General features: G+C 40.4%; 1 protein-coding gene across 1 annotated transcript in view; it reads left to right on the top strand.

Moving 5' to 3' along the window:
• The window catches only part of DOCK10 (dedicator of cytokinesis 10), a 137,597-nt gene that overhangs the window by 42,443 nt on the left and 80,626 nt on the right, over positions 1-14,528 (top strand). The window contains exons 4-7 of the mRNA XM_010568290.1: positions 7,622-7,704; positions 12,729-12,801; positions 13,120-13,254; positions 13,532-13,666. Of these exons, the coding sequence (XP_010566592.1) occupies positions 7,622-7,704; positions 12,729-12,801; positions 13,120-13,254; positions 13,532-13,666 (426 nt within the window). The remainder of the gene's footprint in view (positions 1-7,621; positions 7,705-12,728; positions 12,802-13,119; positions 13,255-13,531; positions 13,667-14,528) is intronic.

Below are 14,528 nucleotides of genomic sequence, written 5' to 3'. Positions count from 1 at the left end.
AAATTAAGTAAAACTGAGCACGGGGTGCTGTAAAGATCTGTGAGTGGAGTCCACTGCAGCAATTGCACAAATCTGTACTGACCCAGCAGCAATCTGTTGTGTTCCAGGCTGGTGTTCAGCACTTCTGGATAGATGTGCAGGAGTGGAGTTTGTGACCTTTACTTCTTTTTTGGAGCTGTGAAAAAGCCAACACTTTACTCAGTGAAGGAGTCTTCTCCTTCTTCAAATATACTATGATATCATGAACAGTGATGGTGTACATACTTGACCATCTGTTGGTCAGCTGGACTTGTTACAGCCCAGGATCAAATGTCTAATTCCCGATTGGACTGTTAGGGAAGCTATACAAAAGCAATGTACAGCTTCATCTCACTAAAGCCATTTTGGTGTTCCCCGTAAGTGGTAAGGGCTATCTGACCATTAGTGTATATTACGCTATCTCAGTAGTTTAGCAAGTTGCAACACAAAGACATGGAGCAAGTCAGTTAACTACAAATGAAGGGTCTGCTCTTGAAGATGAAACTAATTTTCTTCATACAGCCCAGTGTGAGGACATGGTATTGAAACAATTTCAAGAGCTCAGATCCATGATCTTCTGTCTCATCCTTCTGCACATGTGGTGCTGTTCAGATGGCCTTGTCTATAAGGTACTACTAGGTCATGTAAAACAGTTGTCAGAAGTCTGATAAAGCCTTAAAACCCTGTCTGTCTCTTCCTGGGTGTTTGTTTCCTCCTGGTGACCGTAGAAAGGCTTTACTTCCATCTCTAGCTTTTTCATTGCTAGAGCCCTTCAAGGATCAGGTTTTCTTCCCCAGCCCTTACCAAAATCCATCCATATGACAGCTTGGGGATTTGATCAGATTCCCTTTGCTCAAGTGATCATAAACAGTACTTGCAGGCATGCCAGGATGACTTGATTGCCTGTGCAATATCGGTTTGTGGATGCACAAGAGCTGACAACCCAGATGAAGAAAGATGAGGCTGATGTTGCTGAGGAAAGCTTTCAGTGTGGATAGCATTTGATGCTGTCCACCTGTAGTGGAAGGTTTGTGCCTCTACTTGTCTAATTCAGTTCTCTTAATTACTGATTTTAGATTCCTCAGTAACCAAAAACTTTAACTGTTGATGATGTTCAGATGTTATTGTAATGGTTGAGGCAGAAGAATTTACTTTAAATAAGATGTCTAGCCTTCTTCTTTCTGCTGAAACTGTAACATGAAAATTTAAAAAAAATAAAATTAAGGTGACTTGGATAAATAAATAGTCCTTTGGTAACTAAATATTTTCTGTAGGATGCAAAGAGAATAAATATTTTACATTTTATGATTGATAAATATCTGAGTGCCTTTATTAATTTATACCTAATTATTAGGTATATTCTAAAGGTAATATGTTGTGAATCAATCATTCCTATACCGGTAGTTGTCTTAGGATATGTTCCTTGTGGATTTTTCCACCTTAACTTTTCGTAGGCAGGAGGAGCTTGAGTAACCAATTTAGGTTCTAAGAAAAGAGAACTTCCAAGAAACTTTTAAAGCCAGAATAAAATTGTCTTCAGTGTTTATTTTTTCTAAGTATTCCTGACTTCCTTTAATTCTCTATGGTACCGTGCTGTTTCCTCCCAAATTCTGAATTTTCTCACTCCTCACAGAGTCCACTGCATGTATTTATGCCAGTCAGCATTGCCCTCATGGTCTGTAATTTTGGCAAATAGAAGCATTCACTCCACAAGAAAAAATAAAATTCTTCCTTTTAGACAGTGAAAACATTCCTAATATCACCTTTCCCAACTCTGTAGTCCTGAGTATGCAGATCAAATGGCAATCCTTAGGATTTTTCCCACATTTCATTCGGAAATATAAGGGGATAGTGCATTTTGCAATTCAAAGCTATATTTAGTTTGAGGAACTTAAGCTATCTAATTGCAACGTATTTAATCCCATGTTGGTATTCATCAAGTCAGTATTTTTAGAAAGCATGCATGCTTGTACACACACATGCATATTATTTGCGTGGGTGTATCTATATGAATGAAATTTTAGGTATATATGAAAAAAATGCAGAAAGTAAATAAATATTAGCTGTCAACTGTCCCTTCTTAAATGAGTTTAAGCCAGATGATCCCTCCAAAAATGAGAGGTGCTACTTGGATACGTTTTTGGGAAGCATGTTTGCAGCCGGGCTGGCCCCGTGCATGAGGAGTGGTGTGCCGGGAGCTGTGCAGGGGCAGAAGAAGGACGGAGCAGGTTGCTGCAGGAGCTTCCCTAGGTTATGCAGTGTAATTGTGGAAAATAAGCCCAGAGGTGCCTCTGAGAAGCTGTCTCATGCCTCCCTCCCGGGTAGACCAGTACCTCCTGACCCATTCTTTTTGCTTCAGGAGTCTGATTTGGCAGCGGTGGCTGCTACAGGGAGGGCTCCTTTGGTGACTCGCTGGGCCTTGGATCAGCTCGCAAGTGCTATAGCTGGTGGTCTCATCCATATTCTAGCAAAGGTGGTGGAGTTCATGTTAAAATCCTATTGCTACTATCATTCTGCTATGCACTTCTTACTGGTCACTGAGGTAGATCGCCTACTATTGTGCAGACGGGCTGATTTGGGGCTTGTTAGTATTATCAAAGGGCCAACTTTCCTAGGTTCAAGTCAGGCCTGTCTCCTTCAGAAATCTGCTGGCACTCTTGAGCTGTGGTTGAGCACGCTTATAGCTCTAAAAGTCATTGTAGAACCAATTGCTTCTTTCAAATCACAGACATCTAGGCAGTTGTCATCTTAGCAACCTGTAGGCCAGTTATTAATGGCATGTGTGACCCGATTGTGTCATGCATGTGACACCTGGAATCTGCCAGCGCATCGAGTAAGGGAGTCTGAGGTAAACCCAGAACGCAGTGTACTAACAGCAGTCTGCACGTGCAGCATTGCTTAAACCTGTGTAGTGACTCTACAGCTGATGTCAAATGGTGCTGTTTTAACTTAGGGAGATGACTCTTAAAGATGAGGACTATGAAGAAACAAGCTTGCTGGGGAGGGCTGTTGAGGCTGAGCTTTCCTGCACCGCAGTGTTGGCTTCTTTTCATTTGTGGGTGTAATTGTAGTCCTCACACTTCATCCTTAGAGCGGTAAGGACCGTGCTGGCTGAAAAGCACCACAGCAAAATGAAATAACAGTGTGAGAATATTGAAACTTCATGTGATGGATGATACAGTTAATTTTGTCTGCTACAGTACAGTATTCATGTGGATGCCTCTTAACTTTCCCGTGTAGATTTTCTAGATGCAGAAGTTGGAGTTGTCACTTGTAGTAAGTTTTTGGAGCCCTCACCATTCATCTGGGGGATTTTTTTATTTGAGTTTTTGCAGGTTGTGTCTACAGGATCTGTAAGTAATTATTAAATGTGAGTTTTATTAGTCATAATGTTAAAAGAGCCACAGCCTTCTGTATAACAACTGAAAGTGGTTATGTGTCCATACAGTTTATTTCTGAGGCTTTTTTATTTACAGCCTAATCTGTACTACTCTTATATATTTCAAAGTCAAATTAAAATGGGAACTCCTGCTGATAAATGTCACAAAGAAAGTTTTATTATTGCTCATCAGAGTGTAGATTTCCCCAGCTTCCAAATCGAAGTACTTTAAAGAACTGTAGTGTCAGGACAATGACATACATTATTAAAGGACAGTGGGTCTTTTGATAGCACAAGAGGTAAATGCTTTTTTTAAATGTTTAATACTTTAAAATAATAGTGTGTTTTAACGTTTTGGTTTGTTACACTGCTGTGTCACTGGACGTTACTATATGTGTGAACTGTGTTACTTTGGAAACAGGTTTGAAAGCCCCAAAATGAAGGTCTAGGTTGCTAGCAGCTAGTCGTGATGCTGCTGTGCTTGTCACAGGTGTAAGGGAGCAGGGGTAGGCCTGGGGTGGAGGGCTGAATTTCAAGCCAGGGTGATCACACCACCTTCCACCTTCCCAAATCCCCACATACTGCCTTTGGTTGTTGCAGCAGAGGTCACAGGAGGGAGCAGCGGTTGGGAAGACTTTATGAGCAGTGCCATGCATGTCCCTGGTCACGGGGCGGAGCATGGAACCATCTTTCCAGCTTCCCCTTTAGCACTTTTGCCACATCCAGCTCTGGAAGGTCTTTGCTTTCTGTTTCCAAGGTGTTGCATGGGCTTGCCCTTCTCTGTTCACGTCCTGCTTTCCACCTCAGAAATAGCCGCCCTTCAAGGGTGAGTGAGATGGCAGGATTGCTCTGCATGCAGTTTCTCTGCAAGAAGCCCAGTTGTTCCATGAATTACTTTTATCATATGTGCATCTGTATTTCTGAAGACCACATACCTAGCACTGACCTTAGAGACAATAGAAGCAGGGGAGTTTTTCAGGGTGTTTGCTTCATTTATGTTTCTTTCACTTCCCATTCTCTTTTTTTCTCCAAAATGTTCATTTGCATTGCAGGGTAAATCTTTTTTAAGTGCCTGTTTCACTGTGGTAGCCATCATGCTGTCATCACCAGAACCAGAGCTAAGAAGTTACAGGTGGGAAAAGCTTGCAGGATTGTCTGTCTCTCTGAGGAAAAATTAGGCCAGATGGGCAACAAGAAAAAAGAAAATAAATGACCTGAATTTGATAGGGCCCTTGGGAATGGGCTGTGCAGCTTGCCTGGTCAACAGTGCAGTAGGAAAGTTCATGCAAACATGTGCCAACCCTCCCACATCCCAAAGCTTCCATTTCTCCGTCTATATTTTTCCTCCCCCACAGCCCACTTGAGCTCAACACCCCCTGCACTGGTGCCTCCGCTCTTTGCCAGAAGCAGTAAGATCCAGCTCTGGCCTCTTGATGAAATCTCTGCCTCTAGAAAGCTTTTTCTTGCTCCTCAAATCAGGTTTGCAGACATTTTTCCTCATTGCTAAAATTCAATTTCCAATAATAATAATTTCCAATTAAAAAAAGAAAAATAAAATCATTAGAAGTCAGTACAGTTAGTAGAAGTATTTGATTTTTAGTTGGGATACTCTGAAGAGAAAATGCTGTAACTTTTTTTTTTTTTTTTTTTAAACTAGATCTAGTTTACAATGGATAGCCGCAAGAAGCTAGTTCAAGAACAGTGTTAGCTGTCGCACTGAATTGGCTTGCCTTTTGTGAATTGACTGAATGATAATTGAATGTGCTGCTTGTCCCCTTTGATTTTTATTTTGATTAGCTTTTTCTTGGAGGAGCACAATAAACCTTTACAGTTATAAGCTAAAATACTGTGGCCTGCTCTGTATGGTATTCACAACTGGTTTTTTTGAACACATCAGCCTATAATATTTTCAATAAAAGCCTATGTTGAAAATTCTCTGTGGGCTTTAATTGCATTTGTTAAGTAGAATACTTAGTAATGTAAGTACCACAGGGAAAAAGTGGCCCTTTCTGTAGAAGGTTCAGTTGGTTTACGTTTGCCAAGTAGAAAGCAAGTGAAGTATGAATTGGAGAGTCTGTGCTCATCTTCAAAACATTCAATGAATGAGGTTTTCATTGGCTTATGTAGATCAGAGTATATGTTGCTCTTGTAAGAGTGTTCTTATAGCCCAGGTGACTATCAAATAGTTTTAACTAAAACTTAGATCACACAAATACAAGAGTGACCAAGTCATTTTATGAAGATTCATAAAACAGAAAGGTTGGGTTTTGGTTGTTGGTTTTTTTCCTCTATTCAAAGGCAAAGTGGCTTTGGACCTGACCCTGCAAGGTGCAGAGCTAGTTATAATGCTACAGTATTGCATTCATTCTCAGAGAATATGTGATTATTTTATATTGTCTAATGGTCACACTCTATTCTGCATCCTGTAAGATAATGAGGGTTTGTGTCAGACCGGAAAGTTAGATGCTAGATCCACATGGAATTTGTTTACTGCAGTTTACTGCAGACTGCCTTTGGTTGTACTGAACTGCTCAGCGTCATGGTGGGAGGGAACTGCCTATAAATATGCATCTACTTCCTTGCTGCCTTTTCTATACTCTAAAACAAACAAAGCTGTCACAGAAGACCGTGACCACACCCAAGATTACTTCCAAAATTAATTTGTGGCTACATACTCTGCATGTTTTACACAAGATTTTAAAAGGAGATTTGTTAAGCCAGTGCTGAATAATTTAGAAAGCACCACCTTTACGTTTTCAGCCAATCTCAGTTTTTGCTCCAGCAGCCTGATGATCTCCTCTCTGTCCCTCTGAGGCAGAGACTGCTGTCCAAGCAGTGACTACCATGGGAGCTTCAGGAGAGGCTGGCAGGGAAGAGAGGGAATATTCCTGGTTGGTCGGAGGTGTACTAACATATCCTGTCCCTTTGTTGCCTTTTCTTCCACTTCCTCTGCGTAGCTTTTGGTATTTAAATATCTTTGATCTGTCCTTTATTCCATTCTCTTTGTCTCCTGGAGTCTCGGTCCTTCCCATGCCTTTCTGTGAGACTGTCGTTCCTGTTCCCACCTCAGATTCCTTTCAGTGCTGCTGCTTCTTTCTCTACTGTAGATCTCCACCATTTTCCTTCCTGACATGCCTCCTTTTCCCTATTGTCTTGGGCAGCAGCTTCTACTGTTAGGTTTTAGGCTTGATCCCGCTCTTTCTTCCTGTCCAACTTGCATGGGCTGGTGCAAATGTTCAGGAGGAGTGTGGAAAGAAAATAATACAGTACAGGGTAAATTCTTCAGCGTACTGTACAAGTATTAGTTTGCATTTGTAGCAAGAATCACTGGAAATTCTGACATTGTGTCATTTTTCTTGTTGTAGATGTATACTTTATCGATAACTGTACATATTTCATGCATTTTGTTGCCTTTAAAATCTCATGTTATGTTTAATTGCATTGATGAAAGTTCTGCGTTGAGTAAATTGCACAGTTATTCTGGTCTATTTGACACCATTACAAAGCCCTTCAGTATAGTCTTTGTTCAGGTCTGGTTCCCTTATTTAAGGGAGATGGATATATTAAGAACAATTTCAAAAGATGAACGCAAAACCAGCCAGAAGTTTTTCAGAAACTAAAAGCTACAAGGAGATGATGAGATGACTGAGCAAATTCAGTGCAGAAGGGAAAACGAGACTTTGGTGAGAAATGATAGTCTTATTGATATATTCCTGAATGTTGTTAAGAAGTTAAAGATCAATCTTTAAGGGCAGAACAAGAAGTGGAGGGCTTGTGCTGCAACAAGGGTGAATAAAAGGAGTAGGGCCAATGTATTTACAGTGGAAGGCTTAGGTGATGAAACAGGATGCAAAAAAAAAAAAATATAATTAATGTCCATGGAGAAAGTCAGGCCTAAACTAGGTAGTGTCTTTTGAGGCAGTAGCGATGTAATTTAAGCATGCTTCCTACAGAGTAGGTGAGAATCAGTAAAGCATGTTAAATTGCCATTAGCCCCCTTCTCCATCTTGTATGATTCAGTGCATTTGATTTAAAAGGGAAATTGTGCATCAAAATGTGGAAACATATGACTGACTTTCCTTTAAAAACTGTGCACCCAGCTATAAGAGAAGAATATGTTCTCTAGCACAAAGGACTCCCTCAGATCTTTCTTAGTTCTCCAGCCTTCTTGAGTCTAAATAGTTGTAGTAATTCTATTGTTGTTCTTTGTGTTTTTCTCTTTAGGCTTGTAAATACTACAGTTCCCAGTGGCACGTTGTGAACTACAAATATGAACAGTATTCAGAAGACTTTCGACACTTACCGCAGTAAGATCTAGCTTAAGTTCTTTTTTTATTCTTTCCTGTTAGGTTTGTGTCATTTTGCTGAGCTTTGTCCATATTTGCACTTTCCTTTGTCTTATGTGCTCTGCTTGTTTTGCCGTATTTATAGTGCCTTGTATTTTTAAAAAGGGGAAGAAAGGGTCCTTTAGGAAAAGTTCAAGACTCTGCAGAATTCACTAGTATCAACAAACTCTATTAGTGCTGATTCAAATCCTTAGAAGCATATTTGCGTATTCAAAGCACAGTTGATACAGGAAAGCTGGCTTTCTGTTTTCCTTAATAATGCATAAATGTCACTCACCTTTAACTGGGATTAATTGTCCTTTTAGTTACCCTGTGTAATAGAGGAGTAGGATTTCACTTAGTGCTTTATAGCTGCACCGAACAGCAGAACCGGGTGCAATGTGTACAGCATGCATTGGTGATGCAAGGCTGCAGAAATGTGCAGGTGTCCGGGTAAGTGGGCATCCCTTCTGTGCTTGGAGGCAGTACATTAAAATCAGTGTAAAGATGCTGGGAGGAGAAGGAAAAAGTTCCTTGACTTGAGTGGAAAGAAATTAAGAATTTGGTGCTCATTCTTTCATGTGTGAGTTTCTACCCATACTCCTGTTTCTGGCAGGTTTGTGTCTGTGCCCTGAGGACTGTTTTGGGGAGTAGTTAATGAAATCACTGAATGCCCAAATAAGCTGTGTTTACTGCCTCCTTTCCTGGAATTTCAGGCATTAAAATCATGATACTGGATGAAAAAGGTTGTTACGTGCACATAACACAGGAATGGATGCTCCAGGCTTGGGTTGGATGGAAACTAGTACTACCTAAACATACTGCTGTAGGAATTTGTTGTGGCTTAACCCCAGCTGGCAGCTAAGCACCATGCAGCTGCTCACTCGCCTCCCTCACAGTGGGATGGGGGAGAGAATCAGAAGGGTAGAAGTGAGAAAACTCACTTTGGGTTGAGATAAAGATAGTTTAATAGGTAAAGCAAAAGCTGCATGCGCAAGCAACACAAACCAAGGAATTCATTCACCACTTCCCATCAGCAGGCAAGTGTTCAGCCATCTCCAGGAAAGCAGGGCTCCACCACACGTAACTGTTACTTGGGAAGACAAATGCCATCGCTCTGAACGTCCCTCCCTCCCTCCTTCTTCCCCCAGCTTTACGTGCTGAGCACGACGTCATACGGTCTGGACTATCCCTTTGGTCAGTTGGATTCAGCTGTCCCAGCTGTCTCCCCTCCTGACTTCTTGTGCACCCCCAGCCTGCTCGCTGGTGGGATGGGGTGAGAAGCAGAAAAGGCCTTGGCTCTGTGTGAGCACTGCTTAGCAGTAACGAAAACACCCCTGTGTTATCAACACTGTTTTCAGCACAAATCCAAAGCATAGCCCCGTACTAGCTATTATGAAGAAAAGTAACTCTATCCCAGCCAAAACCAGCACAGAATTGATAAACTGATACTTATAGTCCCTCTAGATGCTGTGTTCAGAGGGGTTTGTGCTGCAAACCTTCCCTTATATCTGCATTCTCTCTTGTATGTTGGTATTTTTATGAACAGTGAATATGGTAGAACAAAAAGCTGTTAAGAGAAGTTTTGTTAATCAGAGATTATAAACATACCTTTTCTTAAGTACCCAGTGTACTGATTGGTTTAGAAAATAAATGTATTTAGTGCTCAAGAACAATGTTTGCAGCACAGCAGTTTTCAATTTAACCGTAAGCATCTTCACTCTTATGAAATATGCATTTGACAGACGTGGTTGCATTACTCTGCACAAAAGTACATTTTGGCTGATTACATACATCCTTTTCTGTGAAGGTTATTTTAATATGGTGCTTAATATGATTTGCTTTCATGAGTTCATGCTCCAGGGATGTTATGGTGTCTCACATCTTACTTTTTCCCCCCCTTGCATAGAGGATTATAACAAAACAAGAGATCTTGTTTTGTCTTGTATCAGAACATAGCACTCAGGAATGGTTTGGATGCAGCGCTGGTAGATGTTTCAGAAGCAAAGTTATAGTAGGAGTGTCTGTATTTTGTTTGCTGAAAGTTGCCGTGGCTTTTGAGCTTAACATACCTTAAACAGAGCTAGTTTGGAGTCCACCTCATTTCATACCATTTCCAGCCTCTTCAACATCAGTGGACCTTGATTTGCACATGCATGTTACAAAGTTCAGGGGTTTAGACTAAATCTCCTCATTAAAAATGAAGTGGCTTGATATGTCCTTGTCGTAGTATTGAATCTCACTGTTGATAGCTCTGGATGCCAAGTTTCCACAGTTTTTTGTTTCATTTGTGCAAAACTGCTGTCACACTATCAGAAATCTGAACATACTGTTGTATCAATTCCTTTAAAGGAAAACCTTCTATCGGGGAAGATTGGATGAGTGTTAAGTGTTTAGCTTTGCATTGTGAGAAAGGAACATCATTTACAATACCAGATCTAACTGTGGCTGAAGTACTTCATTCACTGGGAGTGTGCTGAACATTCCCGTGGGCTTTGCCATTTAGAAACACACAAATTTGGACTCAGCAGCCTTCAACAATGCTGAAGGACTTCATACTTGTTTCTACATGAGGCCATGCTGTGCTGTTTCACAGAGTCATGCAACATGTCAAGTAATGGCTGCATGGTGTTGCAGATTTTTATCAGCTATCAAAGTTATTCTTTCTGAATACTGACCCCTTCTGATTGGGAAGCAGCTGCAATGTGATGCTGACCACCTGGGGCAGGCAGTGAGGACTCAACATACTCAGCGTGTCCATGGTGCAATTCCACTGAAGTAGTGCTGTGGCACTGAGGAAGAGCTCAACAATGTGTGCATATGACCAAAATGTTTAGCAATTGCTTTAGTTTTTCTCTGAGTCTGTTCCTCCATTGAGGATTTTCTCAGGTCTTTCTGCCCCTTAAATTCCTCTCTGTGAGCTCTCACTACCTCTTTTTATGCCATTTTTTATGCTTTATACTGGTGTGTTCTTGCTTCTTGAGCAAGTCAAAGGGTGGAGGAAGAACAGTGGTTGCTTAGTGTGTGCTGTGGTGACAGTGTGTCTGGGAACAGAAATAGTCATTAGCAAAGTTTTTGCTGCCGTTTGGAGAAAACCTGGAACATCTGGTAGATATTTCAGGTCTGGTCCCTTCGAACTGGGCATCTTCATATGGGTCTGAAGAGGCAGTAGGCAGAGAAAAAGAGGGTATACCAAACAGGATCATGTCCTTACCATGCTTTATCTGTCTGCCTTAGAATGATGAGGAGCATGCCCAAAAGGATTCCCATCCAAGGAAGGGAAAAACTTCTTCTATGGAGAATGACACAGAGGTCCAAGTGGATGGGTGTTTCATGGCTGGTCAGTGAGATCTGACGCATGAAGCAGCAGTGGTCTGTCCTTTCCTCTCTTTTTTATAGCTCTGCTGAGAGGACAGAAGGATTTCCTTCTTTCTAAGAAACTTACCATGTACCCAGGCTTGTGGAAGGGCTGTGGTTTAATGGGACAGGCTCACTCTGAGCATGGAGCAGCAGAGCAGGGCAGAGTTGCTGTATCGTATGGTGAGGGGTCAGCACCCTGTTAATCCAGCAGATTTCTGACTCCTCCTTCCCCTCCCCAGTAGCATCAAGGGCATTAGGGTTCAGGTTTTGTTTTGAGGTTTGGTTTTTTTTAGTAGCTGACTAACTTGTCCTGTTACTGGTACAGATCCTCAAGCAAATGTGTGCAGTGGTGTCAGCTGTCCATGTGTGACCAGAAAGCATTGGTCAGGCTGCCTGCACATCACCCCAACAGAACTGTGGTGCACTTTTAGCTCTGAATAATGAATAACCCAACAGGGGTTTTGTCCAAAAATGTGAAGGCTTGAATGATGTTTTTAGTAAAAGGTGGGATTTGATTTGAGATTTTTGGGTTTGGGTTCTTTTGAGTGGGAGGGAGTGCTTGTGTAAGAATTTTTAACAGCTGCCCTTGGTTGCATTAGATATCAGTGGATTGCAAATATTCCTTTTATTCAAAATATTGATCAATTGTTTACATTAAATGAACACCAAAACCGGAACAAATTAAAACAGAGTAGAACACTCCTGTGTTCTGTGTGCACTTGGTTCCCCTGCCTCTGCTGAAATGCTGACTTCAGTTGCAGTGGGGTAGTCGTGTCAGGAGAACACTGACTTTGAAAGGGGGAAGGTGAAGAGGAGATAGGTACTGCTCATTAATCTTCCAAATCTGTAACTTGTGTATGAATGAATAGAAAATGAAATGGGTCAGAGTTACCGCTTTTTTTTTTTTTTTTTTTTATTAGCAACCTTTAACATTATTTACTAGTGGGGGCTAAAGTTTGCTAAATTGAGAGAGGAGACTAGCTTAGGAGTGTGCGGTTTCTCAACTTCTGTTTGGATTTGCTTCCTTGCACAGTAGAGAGTACTGTTGCTCTGTTCCCATTCTCTGGCTGGGTAGATGTAAGTTCTGGAAAAGTTGGTCTTCCTGATAAATGATGGCTTTTAGCATGACAACTTTTGTAGGTTTTCTTATGATAACTGAAAGACATCTGCGTATTTTTAAAAATTACTTGAAGGCTGTGCTCATCATATTGAATAGTAAAAAAAAAAATCTTGAAATATTGAAGAAATGTAGAAGCTTTAAGCTGAATGTTCTAATGTTCTGGGTTAGAAAAAGCTATTAAAGCGTTAATTCTCATTCAACAGGCTTAAATGGGATCTCTCTTTGGAAATTGTTTGGGTTTTGTTGCCTGTTGTGGAGGAAGAGCAGTGAAGAGAACAAGAAGTGGTTTTTCATCGTTTGTATAGAACTGTTGCAACTTCATAGTGTTGAAAAAAAGTATATATGGGGCTTAAGAAAAAAGCTATATTTTGAAACTAGTGATTTTTTTTAAAGGAGGTAACAGGATCACAGCAATAGGTATACTGGAGATGCTATGGGGGCTTGAGATGGTTGCCTCCTTGAAATAGCAGATACATGGTTATTTAAAAAAAAAAATAAATAAAAGACATTTTTCCTCCCCTACCAGAAATGAATGTAGACCAGAGAAACTGCCATCACATTCCTTTGAAATCGATCATGAAGATGTGGATAAGGATGAAGTATGTATTCTGGTTTTCAGTGGGTTTTTTTCCCCTTTTTGAAGAGTTATTTATTGTTTTAATATCAAATAAAGAATGGTAATGGAGGCTCATTATCTCCTATAAAATATTTCATATCTTAAATAACTCTGAAGTTAGTGGAACTTCTTTGTCTCTTATGTCATCATGTGCACAGCAGGCATATTAATAACATCTTATTTTAAAAGGAATGAAAGGATGATTATTTGTTGTCAAGCAGATATTCATACATTACAGTTTTCTTTCATATCAGAATTCAAAAAGCAAGTCCATGCAGTATTAATCATGTCTTTCATACAGGATACAACATCCCACTCATCTTCAAAAGGTGGTGGTGGTGGTGGAGGAGGAGGATTAGCAGCAGGAGTTTACAAGTCTGGATGGCTTTATAAAGGCAATTTCAACAGCACTGTAAACAATAGCATTACTGTTCGGGTAAGGGGACAGCATTATTCTTTCTTTATTCCATTTGGATTTATATCACCCACAGAGGCACACTTGTTTGCCATTGTCATTTAGCTGTTTATCTCTCGGGTTTGATTACATTGCTTTAAATGATAGTAAAGTAATATTGCAGTTGTCCGCAAAATAGTGTGATTGAAGTGCAGTTAGGAGTTGCCTATTATTTTAAACCCTGTGAATAACGTATCAGTGAAAATAATTTGCAGTGCAACAATTGTCATCCTTTTTTTTTTTTTAACCCTTACTTCAGTCATTCAAAAAGCGCTACTTCCAGCTGACACAGTTGTCGGATAACTCATATATTATGAATTTTTATAAAGATGAAAAAATATCAAAGGAGCCAAAGGGATGTATTTTCTTGGATTCTTGTACAGGAGTCATACAGGTAAGTTTCAATTTATTTCATTGTATTGTTTGGGTATCAGATTTAAATTTAAAAAGGCAAGTAGAAGAACACATACATTAATGGAATAGTGGTCTCATTAGCAGTTTCATGAAATGAAAACACCATTAGTTTTGCTCTTTAAATTGGTGCAAGTGCTCAGACTGACAGGTTACAAAAACCATAGTTGAATTATGCAGATCATGCATATGCTCTTTGCCCATGGCACACATGAGAAAAAATATCGTAAAATGTTTCTTTTCTCTGAAATTATTTTCTTACCTGCCAGATTTTACCTCATGCTTACTAAGAGCATGCTTGCTTGTTGTGGGTTAAAGAGACTTAGGTTACAAAGCATCGTCTATTGGGCAAGTGGTAAATTAATCCTGTATCCCGAGCCTCCTTGAAGATCATCACTTTTGGAGGTGATAGAGACCCTTAATGGCAGCAGGTGGGACAGAGCCTTATTGTTTATTGTGGCTTGGAAAAATAAATAACCAGAAATGTCTGACATCACCTTTTATTTTTTGTTCCCCCTAAGATTGAGTTCTTAGCTTTTTCTCCCTCTTGCTCTGCCTCTCCTCTAATTCTATTAATATATTTCTCTTTTTTCTTTTTTTTTTCTTTTTTTCTTTCTAAAGAAGATGTTATCTTGAATAATATATTACTATGGTTGATCTAGCCCCATGTATCACTAAATAAGGAAATTCCTTTTTATTTTTTTCAGCTATATGTCGAGGTTTAACCCCACCCAGCAACTAAGCACCACACAGCCGTTCACTCCCTCCCTCCCACCCAGTGGATTTGGGGGAGAGAATCGGGGCGGGGGGGGGGGGGGGGGGGGAAACGTTGGGGGGTGGAGAGA

The sequence above is a fragment of the Haliaeetus leucocephalus genome, unplaced genomic scaffold, assembly GCF_000737465.1.
Source record: "Haliaeetus leucocephalus isolate CR32 unplaced genomic scaffold, Haliaeetus_leucocephalus-4.0 Scaffold240, whole genome shotgun sequence".
In the NCBI taxonomy this organism is placed as follows: Eukaryota; Metazoa; Chordata; class Aves; order Accipitriformes; family Accipitridae; genus Haliaeetus; species Haliaeetus leucocephalus.
This window is presented reverse-complemented; position numbering and strand designations above follow the sequence as displayed.